This window comes from Macadamia integrifolia, chromosome 4 (assembly GCF_013358625.1).
Source record: "Macadamia integrifolia cultivar HAES 741 chromosome 4, SCU_Mint_v3, whole genome shotgun sequence".
NCBI classification, from domain to species: domain Eukaryota; kingdom Viridiplantae; phylum Streptophyta; class Magnoliopsida; order Proteales; family Proteaceae; genus Macadamia; species Macadamia integrifolia.
The window spans coordinates 20,060,360-20,077,774 of record NC_056560.1 but is presented as its reverse complement, the minus strand read 5'-3'; the positions used below and the strand labels follow the sequence as shown (position 1 = coordinate 20,077,774).

General features: G+C 38.2%; 1 protein-coding gene across 1 annotated transcript; it reads left to right on the top strand.

Moving 5' to 3' along the window:
- The first annotated feature begins 5,522 nt into the window (after nucleotides 1-5,522).
- LOC122076941 (protein LATE ELONGATED HYPOCOTYL-like) lies at nucleotides 5,523-17,288 on the top strand. The gene is made up of 8 exons (XM_042642606.1): nucleotides 5,523-5,851; nucleotides 5,979-6,004; nucleotides 6,262-6,430; nucleotides 6,545-6,656; nucleotides 6,943-7,004; nucleotides 14,782-15,006; nucleotides 15,081-16,535; nucleotides 16,625-17,288. Exons 3-8 carry the CDS (start codon nucleotides 6,392-6,394, stop codon nucleotides 17,027-17,029), a joined length of 2,298 nt encoding a protein of 765 aa, XP_042498540.1. The 5' UTR covers nucleotides 5,523-5,851; nucleotides 5,979-6,004; nucleotides 6,262-6,391; the 3' UTR covers nucleotides 17,030-17,288.
- The last annotated feature ends 127 nt before the right edge of the window (nucleotides 17,289-17,415 follow it).

Here is a 17,415-nt window from a genome sequence, read left to right as displayed (position 1 = left end):
TTCTATGGCTAGGAGGGGCAAAGCCAACACATACACTAGCCATGAACCTTGGGGGAAAGGGATAACAATAATGTAACGACTGAAAATAAAAATCCTAAATTAAGAAAGAAAATGTAGTCAGAAGAGGGAATGAGAGGGGGGAGAGAAGACTACTGAAGGAGCCTACTTACTTGAACTTCAACCTTCGAACTGAAAACTTGATCGATTTGAGATACTACCAGTACTAAAAACCAGATCTAGAATAAACCAAATCTGAAATTTCTAGTACTAGAGAAAACAAATCTTAAAAAAAAAATTGCTTCATAGCTCATGATTTTGTCACCTAGATCTAAGCCTAGAACTATAACTTAAAAAAAAAATTACAACTCAATTCCATAAATCATAAACATAAAAGGGATGAATAAAAATAAAAGAGTGCTTGCATTAATTGAAATAAAAAAAACTATTACAAAAGTGATTAAAGAAAAGATAAAGAAGAACTAAAACTAAAGAGAGAGCAAGAGAAAGAGAGAGCAACTAAAAAAAACTAGAAGAAGAATGAATTATCTCCCCTCCTCTTACATGAGTTGTATTTATAGGGAATGGGGAGGTAGGGTAACAATTTTCTCTTTCCTAAAAGAGAGAAACACACAATTGATTGTGAGATCTTTTGAGACCAAAAGTGCTAAGGTGGAGGAAAGAGAAGAGAGAAATAAACTTTGAGAAATTTCCTATAATTTGTTTGTTTATTTTCTTTCCTTTTTTTTTTCTAATTTATTTTTCTTCTTTTTCTCCCTCCAAGGGACGATTTTCTTCTTGCTTTATGTGATTTGGACAATCTTTTGGTGGGTGATGATGTGGAGGAGAGAGAAGATTTGGACAATCTTTATTTCTCCTCTTTTTTTTTTCTTTCATTTTTTTTTCTTCTCTTCTTGCGCAGGAACCCTTCCACGATTTTTCTTGCTTCTAATTTGATGTGGAAATCCCCTTCATGCCCTTAGTGCTTTAAGTGAGTGAAAAGCAGAAAATCTTCAACAAAATTCTCTAAAAAAAAACAACCATAAGATTCGAACTTGAGACCTCTTGGTGAGCAAGGGAATTTTGTACACCATAGCTCACCAACTACGCTAGGTAGTTGTTGTTACCAAAAATAAATCTTTAATCACTTAAGGATGTGGTCCATCGATCCTTGTTGGCATTTGGAGTATTCCTTGTACCTCTTGGACAATTGCAAACGGGCTGGTTCTGCATCTCGGTTCAGTTCTGATCCATTATTCTTTTTCTAGCCCGAAAAGAATAATCATTTGTATGGGTGACCAAAAGAATGTGTACTTTTAATTGAACACATCCATCTTGCTCAGAATTTTATCCTCTTTGCAACCATGAAAAGAAATAGGACCTCTTTACGTGGAAAATTGAAGATATAGCGGCCGATAGTCCTTAATGCCTTGAAAATGTAAAACCTGCAAAAAGAGAGTAAAACCTAAGGTAGCTCCATTCTAAATATGTAAAATGCATGTTTTACTACCCTAGATTTCATACATAAATGTGCTCATCATCATCCTTGCCATCATGTGCCACAAAGCACCGCATCAACCCATTTCGGTTCAGACCCTGCAAGACCAAACTGAACCAATCGGTCAATAAACCGGGGTTTAAAGAGCATGGCTCTACAGTGGCGATGGGCCACTATGCTAGTCTCCCCGAGGATTAGTCGAGATGCGTGTAAGCTGGCCAGGACACCTTGGTTAACAAAAATAAGAAGGGTATGAATGGAGAATTGCGTGCTGGCTGTGGCAGGGGTTGGATGGTGGTTGGGCATTGACCTATTGAAAGGGGCCACGTGTAAGTATTGAGGAAGTGTGAGGCATGCGTGAGGGTGTACGGGCCTGACCAGCTAGGTGAGTGTCATCTCCTCCGTCAACAGAAGGCAAATTTGGCCAGGGAAGGCAAAGCTCTGAGGTGAGTAGTGATGGCCAAAGCGAGAGTCCTGTCGCTGGGGCGGGGGAGTAGGAGTATTCGCAAACACCCTGGTTGCCTTCTCGATAAAATGGGGCTCAGTGGCAGGTCCTCTTAGGAAAGGGCCAAACTGAGATTTCGGTGAAGAAGGGCAACATTCCGATGAGGCACAACCATGAGCAAACTGGTGTTGTTGATGAGCCACAAACCAGGCTTCACATCTACTTTGTATTTCTTAGTTTTAATTGAATGAAATTGTTGTTTACCGAAAAAAAAAAGGCTTATATTAAGGTCATGCCTGTAAAAAGTCATTACAATAGGTTTAATGCATTCCACACATGGAGTTTGATCTTGTTCTCTCACAAATTGCTATGCTAGACCAAAATCGGACAACATTGCCTAAAATCAAGATGCCAAAAATGTGAGCATATGTCTATAGTTTTTTTTTTTTTTTTTTTTTTTTTTTTTTTTTTTTTTTTTTTTTTTTTCTAGTTTTAGATCCGGATGCATCATGCCATTCGCATGGAGGTGAGAAATGGAAGAAGATTATTACACCTTGATGTAAATGATGTGAGAGAGCACAACGGTAGTAGAACCAGGTACTTATTGAGATCGATTTTCTTTGCTGTGAAAGAGGAGAAATTGGAATTGAGACCACCAACCATATAGAAGGGTGATAGAGATCTGATGAAACAAATTGAGTGTAGTAACCATCCCCATGGCTAATCCATTCTTGTCTTTAAATTCACTGAGTTAATGACAACATCAAATCATCCAAGCCAATGTATGTGTGTGGCCATTTTTTAGGCGAAGAAGAGAAAATGCACATGTGAATTTTTAACAAGAAAGGGGATTTCCTTCCAAGCTTTAATGTCATATGTTTAACATTGCTTTTTACAACCATTTGCTTACCACTCAATGATTGTCATAAACATAGTTGTCAAGGTGTCTCTTAGGCATCCTAGAGAAGATCTGATCTGTTGTGAGACAGACCGATGACTCTGATTTGCTATGAGAGAAGATTTGATCTACTGTGAAAGAGATAAGAGGTGGTGCAACTAAAATGTTGTGAGTAGAGGTGCGGTGAGTAGAGGTTGGAATAATACTAAAACTATTAATTAGGAATAGTATCATGCATGACAGATGAACCAAAAAAAAAAACACACACACACTGAAAAGAATTTTAGGCTTGTAAGGGAGACATTTAATAACTTCAAAACCAGACTTTATATGTGGGTGGAATTATAGTTGAGTGGAGATCCTAAAAGGTCCCAACTATGGCTAAAATCTAAGGTTAATCCCATAAGTCTAAACAGGTGCGATACAATAGGCTGTGCAGTAGAACAGAGAATGGCCCTACTTTGTACACAAAGAGAATGAGCACGATGGGTTTTCTATCACATGATTCTAGAATCTCGCAGTAAACTAAAAGTTGCAATTCCACCTAAATTGGTCTTAACTCAAGTGGCAAAAGCAAAAATATAGATCCAGATAAAAACTTACTTTGGCAAGCAGACCCTTCCCATTTTTGTGTGCTCCTACCAATGGAATTCCCTACAAAATACACATTAAATTCATATAATGAGTAAAAATTAATTGGCAGAAGCAAAGACCATGGGAATGCATAATTGGTAGGCCATAATTTATTGACTATTCAGGACCTCAAAATGGAATACTCAGAACAGAACCTAATTTTTTTAGCCAGATGATATGGATACTGTAATATCAGGAAATAAAGCCCCATGCATATCACTGAACAAAAAAAAAAAAAAAAAAAAAAAAAAAAGCTTGGCTGACAGGAGGACCTGAGAACCAAAGTTCAACCAACTCTCCATGGCTATGGTTACACTGAACACAAGTGCGACAGAACCCATGAAACAGCACCACCAACATTGAATAAATTGCTTAACATATCTGCCACAATAAAAAACTAAGCATACAAAAAATTTCTATATCCAAATTCTTCATTCTACCTATTCCCTTTCCTCTTTCTTCTTTTTATAGAAGAAGGCCCCCATCTCGAATTTTCCTCTTTCTCTATAAAATTTGCATGTACTACTATTTCTGTTTTTATCTCATCCCCAATAACTTCAAGCTTGGATCTCTTAACCCCAAAGTTCCAGGAAACCCAAAACATTGATTTCTAGTACATTTTTAGAATGCATTCTGGACTGTTAAAAACATTGTTTGGTAAGCATTCCATTATCAAAATTATAGTACACGGTCAAGAATGCAGCCAATTCTGAAATGTGATATTTTCTCATTCTGCATTCTCCAACTCTTGGTGTAACCTGATGAAAATAGCTCCGCCGCTAATCTTTTGAAAGACACATTCTCTCCTAATAAATAGCATCTCATTCTTTCAAATCTCCAAAAATTACTTCTTTCTCTCTCCAAAAACTGCTTCTCCCAAAGAATTCTGACGAATTTCGACGTGAAGGCGGGGAGTTTTTATTATCCCTTGGGACTTGAGGATCGATTTAAGCAATACTATCTAAGGAACCATTCAAAATTTTATATTTTTATTTGAGAGTTATTGATGTAATGTTGTCTGGGATTTTCACCGAAGAGATTCCACCTATGAGGTGTTTGATAAAATGTTTGAACATTTTAACATAAAAAATGCATTTTACATAAACATTTTATTTAAACAATGTTCTCATTCTCAATTAAGAACACATTCCGTATTTTCAAAATGGAAATACACATTCTCAGAATGGGAATACATACCAAACACAGCCCTCATGAATCCATTCCAGCCTCTCCATGCATTGAGAAAAAAACAGAATCTTATGTTTGTTATAACAAAGAGGATTCAAAAAAAAAAAAAAAAAAAAAAGGGCCCGTGGAGTAGGACCGTCTGATTCATGCGACGATAGATATGCGTTTATCAAAAAAAAAAATAAAAAATGATAGACATGCGCGTTGGAACCCCAGGAAGAATATCTCCATCCTCCATTCTTCATCCACATGTCAGATAATCAACGACGCAGGCTTGGGGAGTGAAACAACCGGTGCTGCATCGAACGAACAAGACACGTAGCAGTCCAGGGAGCCACGTTTACTTGGGAATTGTCTACTGGGGCACTTTTATAGTTTCGTACTCAAAGAACCGGATAATGGCGGTTTCCTTCTTGCTGGGCCCACAGTGGTGAAAAGGGTGCGCTTTTTTAGAGATTCCATTTTATTTTATTTGTTTAGAGGATTCAAGAATCGAGAGTTCCAGAGTCTTGAACTTCCAGAACTGCCCTCTCACCGTCCTGTTTTGTGGTCGAGAATTGAGATTGAGTTTGAGGCTCTCTCTCTCTCTCTCTCTCTGCTGAGTCCGCTTCCAAAGAGCAAAGCAAAGAGAGGCCAAGGAGACTTGAGAGCCGTCGGGAGCGAAAAAGCGCATGATCTGCTTGTAGTCAACCACTACGGAGTTGCCATTTGGCATCATCCAGTGAAGCGCCTCCCAGTCGACGTCCCCATCTGTGTCCCCACAGTGACCTTTCCTTCAATCCTTCCATTCTAGCCTCAAATTTAGGCCTCACCCCGTTTTTTCTTATGAATATTAAAAGGCAAATCCACGAGAAAAAGAAATTTTTTGTGGCTGAGGTTGCGTTTTGGCCTAACGCTCTCTCCGGGAACACAAAGTGTCAGTTGGTTTTAGGTCTCACCGAAACGCGAAACTCCTCTGTTTTTGCTCTGTTTCTCTCTCTCTGTCTTGCCGCTGCTGCTGCTACTTCGTCTTCAGTTCAGTTCCCGGACAAAGTGGACAGAATTCGTTTCAAAATCCTTTCCACGGCATTGCCATTCAATATTTCTCTCGCTGCCTGTTTCCGACGGATTGATTTCAACTCCCTTCCTCATGCACGATCGGGAACGAGGTCTGAATAACTCCCGTTTCGCTTGGCGATGGCGGCCTTGCAAGGTAAGTTTCTTATTCTCGTCCACTATTCTTATTTTCGATTTGGGTACGGAGATAATTTCATAGATTTTTTATGACTGCTTCTAGGGATTGTTGTTTATTACTGATTCAGTTTCTTTTACGTTCTAAGGTTTCGGCGTCATCCGGGTCGTTTTGGTGAGGATTCTGATAAAAAGTACCTTTCTTTTAGTGGATTTGTTACAGTTGTTTCGGATTCGGAGAAGCTTCTCTACCTCAGTGTATTTTGAAAAACAATTGAGGAAAAAAGGAATTTTTTTTTTTTTTTTCCTTCTTCGTTTTGCTACTTTCCGTGTATTGGTATTTGGTATCGTCTTCGTTCTTGTCTTTGCTGTTCTTATGCGCAGACACAGGCCCCCCTATCTTCTTCTTTTTTTTTTCTCTCTTTGTTGCAGTAATATTAAGTAATGAGCTTTTCTTCACGGCAACGAGAGTTCATTACTTCGAGAGAGATGGCAGGAGGAGACTGTACCCCCTGCTTCTTACTGAGGATTTGAAACAGCGACACGATAAAAGCGTCCAGTAATGGACTCATATTCTTCCAGAGAAGAACACATTATAAAGGTTAATTGCCGTATCTTGCCTTCTCACCCGTGAAAAAATGTCCCTTTTTTTTGCTATAAATCTCTGCTTTCTGAAGCATCTCTCTATTTCTGCGAACCCCTCCCCTAATAACAGACGAGAAAACCGTATACTATTACTAAGCAACGTGAAAGATGGACAGAGGACGAACACGACAGATTTCTAGAAGCCCTGAAGCTGTATGGGCGAGCTTGGCAGCGTATAGAAGGTTATATTTTTATTGAACATTATGATCCTCTTCTATTTTATTTTGGTACTCAGAAAGTGATGTTTAGACTTGGGTTCAAAAGAATTGTTTGTGTGTGCTTGCCGTGGTTGCGGTGATCATTCATTTGTTTTATTTATTTATCTTCTTGTTGTTTTGAGCTTTGGATTTGGATCCTTCTGGGCTTTGTGTTCAAGTAGGAATGACTCCGTACATGCTGTTCGTTTTCATCTTTCTCATACTTGGAGACATGCTCCTTCTCTCCTCTTTTGATTCTTGTGGTGTGCAGAACACATTGGAACAAAGACTGCTGTGCAGATTAGAAGTCACGCACAAAAGTTCTTTTCAAAGGTCTTTCAGTAGTCTCTCACCATTATGCTTATATGACCATATTATCCTTCTGCTTTGTATTAGCTAGATTTTTACCAATTACCTTGATGGTGGAACAAAATTGTTTCTTTAACCTGCATTACTAAAGGTTCTGAATTTCTGAGGAGTTTTTGCTGGATAGGATCCTATTGATAAGTTAATGGAATGAAGTTGTTGCTTTAATCACTGTTAGAGAAGGTCCAAATTGAAATGAACACAAACTACTATTATTGAACCTTGTGCTTGCTAACCTCACAATTAGCTCATTGCCCAATCTGAACATGTCAAATAGGATTTTCGGATCGGAAAATAAGAAGGGGGGGGGGGAAGTTAAAAAAATATCACAGTTATATAAGATGTCACAAGATTGTGACCTCAAGGATCTATGTGGTTAGCTCTTGGGATCAATGTGTCAAGTCTTGGTTCAAAGTTTTATTTTAACTATTTATACCTTGTTTCGAATCATAATTTCATTGGAAATTTCCATGTTCCAGTTAACATTTGAAACAAATCAAAGATGTAAGTTAACAAATGCTAGTTTATTGTTCCTTTTTATCTCTGTACATTATACCCTATTCCTATATTCTCCTCTATGTTTTCCTACTTCTTCCCCCCCCCCCCCCCCCAACACCACCAATGCATATTACTGCTTGATGTGACAAATCATGCTCGCCCTCAATCAGCACAGAACCTCGTGTTTCAGGATTTATCATTTTTTAAATCCACTATGGGGGTTCTTATATGATTTTGATAACTCTTGATGGAACTATTTCCTTCTATCTTTTTTAATAGGTTATCCTTTTATAAAACTTTTACATAGTCTTAGGGGCTTTGCGATGCCATTAGCAGAATTATTTTTTAACTCTAAATTCATGTTAGAGGTTATAATAATAGGTTTTTGTAAATTTAGTTCTGTACAATAATTGACAACCAAGAGAAGGCCAGCTGAGTTTGTTACATTTTCTTCTTGATTTGTTTGTGGTTGGTCTCAGAAAATAATTTCTTTTGTTCTGCAAGACATATTTTCTTGCTTTTATCTCTTGTTTCTCATGTGTGGAATGATTTTCTATCATCTCTTCTCAAAACAAATGTGGCTAAGGGTACGTAAGATGCCTAGAACATATTGAGTCTCTTCCTATAGGAGCCTTGCTTACTGGAGGAAAAAAAGAAAAAGAAAAGAATTTTTTTTTTCTTTACAATTGGTTTTCATCTTCAGTTTTGAGGGCTAAACTGCTCTTCAATGTATTTAAATTTCATTGAGGAAGATAAAGATAAATGGGTGCAAACTTAGAAAAGGTTAAAGATGGGTTTTACAGGATTGACAATATCATGATCAGATGTTGCTATATCATTTCATCCTTTTACAATGAGGAGTTTCATTGTTAAGTTTCTCATAAATAGTCTGGGGAAAAAAGATCCCATGCCGATAGTGTGGAGATACTTTCTCATGCCCTCTCACATCCTTACCATGTGCGTCCCATACTGACACTCTCTCTCCTCTCTGACCATGTGGGGCCCCTACTGGACGAAACTGTTTCCTAGCACCTTGATGAATGAATCTAGTCCAATCACCAACTCATAAACAAAGGAAGCCAATGAGGCACTCTATTTGGTAATCCACCCTCTCCTAGCTACAACAATGGAGCGGGTTTAATATGGTCTTGATAGTGGTAGAGGTGGTTTTGTTTGTTGAAAATTAACCCAAGTTAGGTTCAGGGTACATCAAGATGTCCCAGAATGTTGCTATACCGATAGCCCCCAAGGTTCTCTCTCTCTCCAACCTGCTTCCTTACTCTCTCTTGCTACCCATGTATGTTGAATTTCCACATGTACATGAGGAAAAGATGAAAAAGTTCTCTCAAGGTTGCGTCCTTTCTTTTGTCCCCTCCTGCCCTTTTTTCATGATGAGATTTAGGTTTCTTCCTATAGGAACGGCTATACTCAGAAGCTACGTTCTTTGTTAATTAGTGTAGCATTTCAAGTGTTTGTGACATCATTTTCACTTTTAAAGCTTCTTCTTCAGCTCTGAATTGTAATATGTTTCTTCTCCTAGGATTTTCTTTATGAATTTTATGCATCTAATGTTTTTTTCTTAGAGTTCAACTTAGTCTGTAGAGTCTGTAAATTCCAATCTAATGATTTTGACAGGCCAACAACAGCTATTGACACACACTAATATTTCTTCTTTTAAGTTCATGTCTTACTGACTGAAGATAGTTGGGATAAGGCTGAGTTGTTGTTGTTGTCCTAATGACTGAAGATGCATCGCCGACTGTCTTAGGCTTAGAACTTGAAGATGGTGGAAAAGAAAATAAATCTTATCATGCCCATCGTTTAGTTTTGTCCAAACTCCAAAGATCTTATGATTAGACACTAGACATCAATATGATTGCTGATCCAGACATTGAAATATGACAATAAACTGAAATAGATAAGATATTATGACTCGATTTCATGATCATTTTACCTAACGGATCTTCTTTCCATCTCTCTCTATCCTGCCCAGTTGAGTTGTCCCAGATTTCTTCTTTCTCTGTTCTGATCTGCCTCTCATTCATGGTGCTAACCGGGCTAGGGCTAAACTTTGATTCCATTCAGTCAGCTTCAGAGCAACCTAAACTGCCCTGAATCTGACCCATTCTGATTCTTGAGCATATAAACCCTATGGTGGAGTTGCACCTAAATCCAGTTTTGAAGCTGTGGAAATCCAAATTTAGCCTTATTCCCCTCACTTGGTTTATAAAGGAGAACTTTTCTTAGGGGGGGAAAAAATCACAGAATATGGCAGTCAATAGGCTATGCATAATTGTACTGGTTACTGAACAATTTGTTTGAGCAGGAGGTAATATCAGTGGAAAATATCCCAGAAAGTTTTTTACAAGCTGATTGATGTCCTAAAAATTATCAGTTGTCAGATCATGAGCTTCCCTTGACAGCCCATTTGCTGTTTCTGAGTGAAGTTCTAGCATCCTGTTAGTCCTTTTGTTGCCTACACCGTTAAAACATATAAGATCCTGAGCTTCCCATGACTTTTCAAATCGTATGAGTCACTATCTAATAAATTACTTTGTTCATAACCATGGACACAAATTTGGCCAAGTCATATATCAACTTGTTCAAGTCGATTAAGCATGTGCTGAAGGATCTGTTTGACATGTTATATCCTAATTGGAGCATTTTTTTTCCTCAAAAACCGAAAATTGAAATGGAGAAATGGAACACTCACAACTTATTTCTGGACTTGGAAATCTAACCTCTCTCTCTCTCCCCCCCCTCACCAATCCCTCCCCACTAACCACTACATTCTGTTGACTACCCCAATAATTAAACTGGTCGACAAAACCTTCCTTTGTTCTTTTCTCCTAATTTGTCTCTTCCTTTGTGCACTTTGTAGTTTTTTCATTTGCATCAAGGGTTGGTGACAGCTTATGCCTTTAGGTATGTGGACTGTGGATGACTGATGCATGCATAAGTTGAGCTCTACCAGCAAATATATTGCCTAAGTGCAACTAGTCAATGACTGAGTCAAGTTGCTAAGTCTGACTAGTTGTTGACTTTTAAGTATTTACCATTTCCAGCCCTGGACTTTGTTATTTAATTGAAACTTAATATTATTTTGCATTTGGCATTCCCATACTAAAAACTTGATTGTTATTGACACCCATTAATTATATGACCTATGCTTTTCAGGGATGAAAATCTGTTGCTATCAATAAAAATAATAAAATAACGGTGGAGGAAAAAGCATAGCTGACTAATATTTACTAATTTTTTTTGAAAATAGTTATTCACTCAATAAACAAAACAGGTTTTGCGTGTCAACTAACCAAATAATGTGATGCCAATTTCTATGGATGTTTCTAGGCATGATCTTGCTAAAAGGGCATATTCTGTTTCTCAAGTACTAGAAGTAGCAAGGATATAACATGCAAAAGTGAAAATATTAGAACTTGATTTCTTAATAGATTTTTTTTTGGGTATTTTCTTTATAAATTAATTGGTTGAAGGGTTTTGATCAGTGAAACAGATGAACGATTACTACTTTTGCACATGAATCATTCCATAAAAATTTCTCGTCTTAATCTCTTGCCAGGCTTAGGTTTGATGCATGTACAACAGCCAATCCTCCTTCCCAAATAAAAACTTATATACATGCATTAGTATGTGTTTTGTCAAGATAATAGATATGCTTACCAAAGATAATGCAGGTAATAGATATAAATGCTTCTTTGAGAATCTTTTTTTATTGCGTGCACCCATTAGAAGGAGCTCTTGGAGCATAGAATTTTTTGGAGAGAAAGGATTAGAGTACTTCATGTAGATTTATGAGTAACTGATTCATGAACTAGCTCAAGAGTCAGTTGGATTTGTAAAGTATACTTTGTAGAGATAGTTAATGATGGGTGCCATTACAGAACTGAAATTCTAACCCAAAATGTTCGTTACTTCTATAGAAGGTTCTAACTGAAAGTGCTGCTCTCTGTAGATATGAGTTTTTGCCTTCATTTTAGAAGAGACGATAATGAGGTGCTTGTCATTTGCACTCTTTTTTTCTTGAACCCTCATACAATTCTATGCAGAAATCTCTTGAAACAGGTACTGCTGATTATTTAGTAATGGAGGTGTAGATTTGACAAGCAAACTAGACCCAAGACTGCAGGAAAGTTTAAACCAAAGAACAACCAGCAATTACCCACGGATAGGTAGCAATCATCAGATCAGAATAAAGGAAGAAATAATTCTCAGAAATCAGAATTCGAACGCCAAAGCTGTCCTCTATTAATTCAGATTATAAACCAGAAAACAGAGTTAATTCAGGTACAGAAATAGGCTCTTAACAGTGTATAACCAGAAGAATAGTCACAGGAAGAGAAAAGGGAAGAATCTCCCTATCAGTTCTGGTTTCCACCACTACAGTCCAAAAAAACAGAGATTTTAATTATCTCTGAGAAGACTGATCAGAAAAGCCCCTCAGTAATGTCGAGTGTCCCTTTGATAGGCAGGAAGGATCGACCAGAAATTCAGCCACAACCGAGGGCAGTAGATGCTATAGGGAGCAGGGGTCGATTACTCAGTTTAGAGTATTTTCTGGGCAGAATCTGAAGTGTAAATACCTGATCTGTGTAGCAGTAATACAGCCTTTAAATCACCTTGAATACTTTAGAGAAATTGAGGAAGATAGATAGAATAGTTGAAGAGACCTCTTGGACTTCACGCCGCAAAGAGTCAATTGGATCAAACACCAATTCCTTCAGCCTTGATTAAACACAAGACACCTCTTCCTGAAGAAGACAATAGCAACAACCATTAATATTTTTATCAAAATCATCTCAGCTTTAGGAGCTTCCTTTTCTTTATTTATAATGTTGATGGGGAGGGAATTACAAAATAGAAGGTTCCTCAAAAAGGAAACCAAATATTCTCCTAATACAATAGTTACTAAAAACTGAAATTAGAAACTAGTTGAAAAATGAAACTAACTACTAATGACTTGACTCAATTAATAACTTGACTCCTAAGGAAACAAACATAACTTAAATCAAACCCAACTAAAAAGGAAACTAATGAAAATGGAAACTAACTAGTAATCCCGTATGCATCATTAGAGCCCCCCCCTTTTAGACCCATAAAAGTGGTCTATTACACTCAAAACACATGAGATCAAAGACCCAAGGCTTATTCCTAATAAAACAAGCATTTTTTGGTGATTAATCTGCATCATTTAGTCTTCGCATCTTACTCCCCCTAAATACTTTCTTTATGCTGAAAATCTGTAATTTCCACTTGAATTTGATGAATACACTATCGTCCAATTAATTTGTTTCATGCAATTGTGAAACAAATGGGAGAACTTTTTCCGCATCAAGGATGGATCAATATCACTTGCAGCCTATCTTGTGTCTTCTTTTTGCAGTTGATGAAGATGATAGGGGTTAGAGTAAGTATCCTTCTTGTAGATCCTTCTTTTCCTTATTGAAAAACAGGTCTTTTGTTTTGTCTAGAAACAAAAGGGAGCTGTTTGGACCAAGTAGTGGGTACAGGTTCATGGACAAACACGTCTTCTCCTTGTGTAGTATTCCTACAACCTTCGTTTACCTGAAGTACTTTGTTTTGGACATAACATCATCTGGTGTTGGTGTGAGATACATGTCAGATCTTTGAAATTCTTTTATCTATTCCTTTATGGGTTCGGTACTTAATTATTTGGATACACATTAAACTTAAGCTATGAACTAGGATACTACAATCAGAAGTCAAATTTTGAATAAATGGAATTTTTTTTATGGTTACATCATAAGTCCTTATTAATTATATCCTGCAAGTTCTAATTACACATAGTTGTCAAAGCACTGGGCGACTAAAATAGTTGGAGTGCCTTCCTAAGCGCTTAGGCGATAAGGCGGCCGCTAGGCGTGCATGAACAATTTAAAAACATGGATATAGTTTCGTTTCCACTTTTCAAACCCAAAAGGACATAAACCATGTGGTAGGGTTCATGGACACAACTGTCCACCCTAAAGTCCCCTTAGTGTACTGTAAGTCTGTAACTTTAGGACAAACAAGTTCACCAAATATATATATATATATATATATTTGTTAAAACACACATGAATCGTAAGGGCAGTGGAGCGTAGGAGACGAGGATTCACACAACACACGGAGACGTTCTTGAGACTGTTGGTTGGAAAGGACACATGGACATAATTGGATAAATATCACCCACCAGCTGTACACTATTTTCTCTTTTCCTTCCTTGCATTTGTTTATAATTTTCACCATTATATTAAAGCCAAATAATTTAGGTAAAACAACCAATTGACTAAGGAAGCAAGTAGTAGAGAAGGGATTCGACTTTGGTTCCTTCATGCCACAATGAAATCTTCTTCTTCCTTTCTTTCTTTCTTTCTTTTTGTTTTTTTGTTTTTTGTTTTTTGTTTTTTTGTTTTTTTGTTTTTTGTTTTTTTGTTTTTTTGTTTTTGTTTTTGTTTTTGTTTTTTTTCTTCTTTTACAAAGGCATGATCCTACGCACTATACTTTATATAAATATTCTACACAAACCCAATCAAAACATTAGAAAATGCATTTAATCTTATATAATTATAAAATATACCAAGGTGTTCAATACAGTAAGGCGGTGGAATGCCTAGGTCCCAAAATAAGAGCCTTCTTGCCTAGCCGATGCTTTGACAACTATGATTTACATGATTTTGTTATTTAATTTTTTCTTTTTTGGACATCTTTAATGAATATGGTGGATTATTAAATATGGATAGCTTGCCTACTTGGAAATTACATATTTTTTTATGCATGATTTGTGCATCATGTACCCATGCACAAATCAAAAGAACCACGTGAAATAACCTAATAAATTTGCTACATATTACAGAAAAGGGCTACTCCTACTTAATTCATGTCTTCATTTCTCAAATGTCCCTGTGTATCAATGTTACCGTAAGCCAATATATTAAAAATATGTGGCAGCTGCAAGGATGGTTTCGTGAATTCATTGGATTTGTTTGTAACACCTGCAAGTATCACTAGGAAATGCCTAGCAGTGTATATTTCAGTTTTCCTCCTCTATCAGAGCTTGCACTTCCATTTATAATGAATCAGATATCTTCATTCCACCAGCCAATAAATGAGTTGCTCCATGCGATTTTGGGGGAGATTTCTGATTAGCTGCCTTTTTAAAACTGAATGCTCATGCATAATTGAGAATCCAGGGTTTTAGTTCTCACATATGATCACTTAATTTCAGTTGGAAAAAGAGGCTCTCATTAAAGGCATTCCACTTGGAAAAGCTCTTGACATAGAGATACCTCCTCCACGTCCTAAAAGGAAACCAAGCAATCCATATCCTCGAAAGACCAGCTCAGGGACTCCTCAGTCTTCTCTTGTCAAGGATGGAAAACTCTCAACACCAGCTTCACATCTGCAATCCAGTAATCAACCATTGGACTTGCAGAATCACTCATCAGCTGAGGTATATATCTTTTTTTTCATGTCCATTATGTTTATGCTTCAAGTTTCCTTAATTCCTTTCTTATGCACTGTCAGAAACCTGCTCAAGGTGAGAAATTTGCTGGAGCAAAAGAAATTCGGAACGAGGACAATCACTCGAAATTCCTTGCTCTTTTCCAAGAGGTTACCTGCACTTCCTACTCTTCTGTAAGGAAAAATTCTATACCAGCATCTTCTGCACCCACATGCTCATCTACCTTCAGGGAGTTTGTGCTGTCGATGACAGATATAGAGGACAATGGTGCAAGTGATGAATCCCATCTCACAGTCGAAAACAAAGTGAATCAGAAATTGGACAAAACCAATGCCAACCATAATGACCTGAATAATGGTGTAATTGGGACCCTGAACTTACAGACACCGAGGCCGAGTTCACATGATGAACTGGTCCAAGGAGTGAGAACAGATGAACCGAAGAAGGCTGAAATGCTTGGCCTTTTCTCAACAGATGAAATGCGAAAAAATCAGAACTTCCCAAGGCATGTCCCTTTGCAATTTGTAGATGGAATCTCAGGAACATGCACACAAACTCTGAGCCCTGATATGACATACCCTCCATCCATCATGCACGAATTTGGGGGAGCTCATGGAAATCCAAGCACATTCACAAACCCGACCGCTTCTGCAAGTAGTGAACACTACAGTAACATGTCAAGGTCTTCTGTTCACCAATCCTTGCCAAATTTTCCTCCCCCCTTCACCCCAATGTGCAATAATCAAGACAATTACCAAGCCTTTCTCAACTTTTCTGCTACTTTTTCAAGTCTTATTGTATCTGCTCTGCTGCAAAACCCAGCAGCCCATGCTGCAGCATGCCTGGCTGCTTCATTCTGGCCGTGCACTAATGTGGAGGCTTTGGTAGATTCTTCTCCTGGTACTCTTGGGGGATTTCCATTAAGACAGATGAGCCCACCTCCTAGTATGGCAGCAGTTGCTGCTGCTACAGTTGCAGCTGCATCTGCATGGTGGGCAGCCCATGGGCTGTTGCCATTGTGCTTCCCTCATCAAATTGGCTTTAGTTGTGCTCCTTCACCCACTGCTGCAATTCCCTCAACAGATACTGGTCAACCTACTATAGTCTACAAAGATGAAAAGGACAATACTTCTCAGGTTCCACACTGGGGAGATGGACTGGATCTAGAATTCTCTGAGGCTCTGAAAAGAGACTCAGCTTCCAAGTCTCCACCTATGTCATCAGCAGATTCTGAGAGTGGAGGTAGTAAAATGAATGATCATATGCAGAAGCTCATGCAGGTTCCCGGGTTCCATGACTCCAACAAGGCTAAGACAAGAAAACCGGTCGACCGTTCCTCGTGTGGTTCCAACACTGCTTCTAGCAGTGAAGTAGAGACAGATGCATTAGAGAAGCGTGAGAATGGTGAGGAAGAGTTGAAAGAAATTGATTTAAGCCATGCATCTGCTGAGACTAATTACCGTCGCGGTAGAAGTGCCAGCAACATGAACGAGTCCTGGAAGGAGGTCTCAGAAGAGGTGATTGGATAATTCTCTTTGGATATAGATTTCTGATTTTTGTATCATCTTGAATATTTACTCTTAAAAGTGATTTTGACTTTTGTCAGGGTCGGATTGCATTTCAAGCGCTCTTCTCTAGACAAGTACTGCCACAGAGCTTTTCACCTTCGTGTGATCTGAGCAATGGGCATCCACAGTCAAGTGCAGAAGAAGGAAATGAGAAAGGTGAAGAGGGCAGGTTGCAGCTAGACCTTAGTAGTAAGGCATGGGGTACTTGTCCAGATCACCCAGGGGCAGGGAAAGCTGAATCACTGAGAAGCAATAACAATCCTGACTTGGGGTCGCTGATGATGGGGCTTGGACATGCAAGGCTGAAAGCTCGTGGAACTGGATTTAAACCGTACAAAAGGTGTTTGCTTGAAGCCAAGGAAAACGGGGTGGGAAATGGTATTGAGCCAGGGGAAGAGAAAGGTCCCAAGAGGATACGTGTGGAAGGGGAAGCTTCAACTTGATAATGTATGCAATCGTGTAGCAAGGGGAACCTTTGCTCATTGCATGTGTTCTGTTTTATAATTCTTATTTTAAGTTGTGTAGTAAACGGAACTCTTCGTGTTATTGTGTACACTATGCATGCATCTACTTTTTGCTTGATTTTCATATGCAAATGTAGGGAGAGTGACTCCATGGAAGATATCTAGAGTGGCTTGCCAACGGTCATTCCTTTTATCTTCAGTTACAATGGTTGAAATGGCTACTCATCCCTTGACGTAATCGGTTGCCTCAAATCCTTTTCTCAAATAATAAAAGCAAAAGAAGTGGTTGGCAAAAGCTGCTTTAAGTTGGAAGCCTTGTTTGGGATGCACCCATAATTGTGCGTGGAAGGAAGGATGCATGTTGA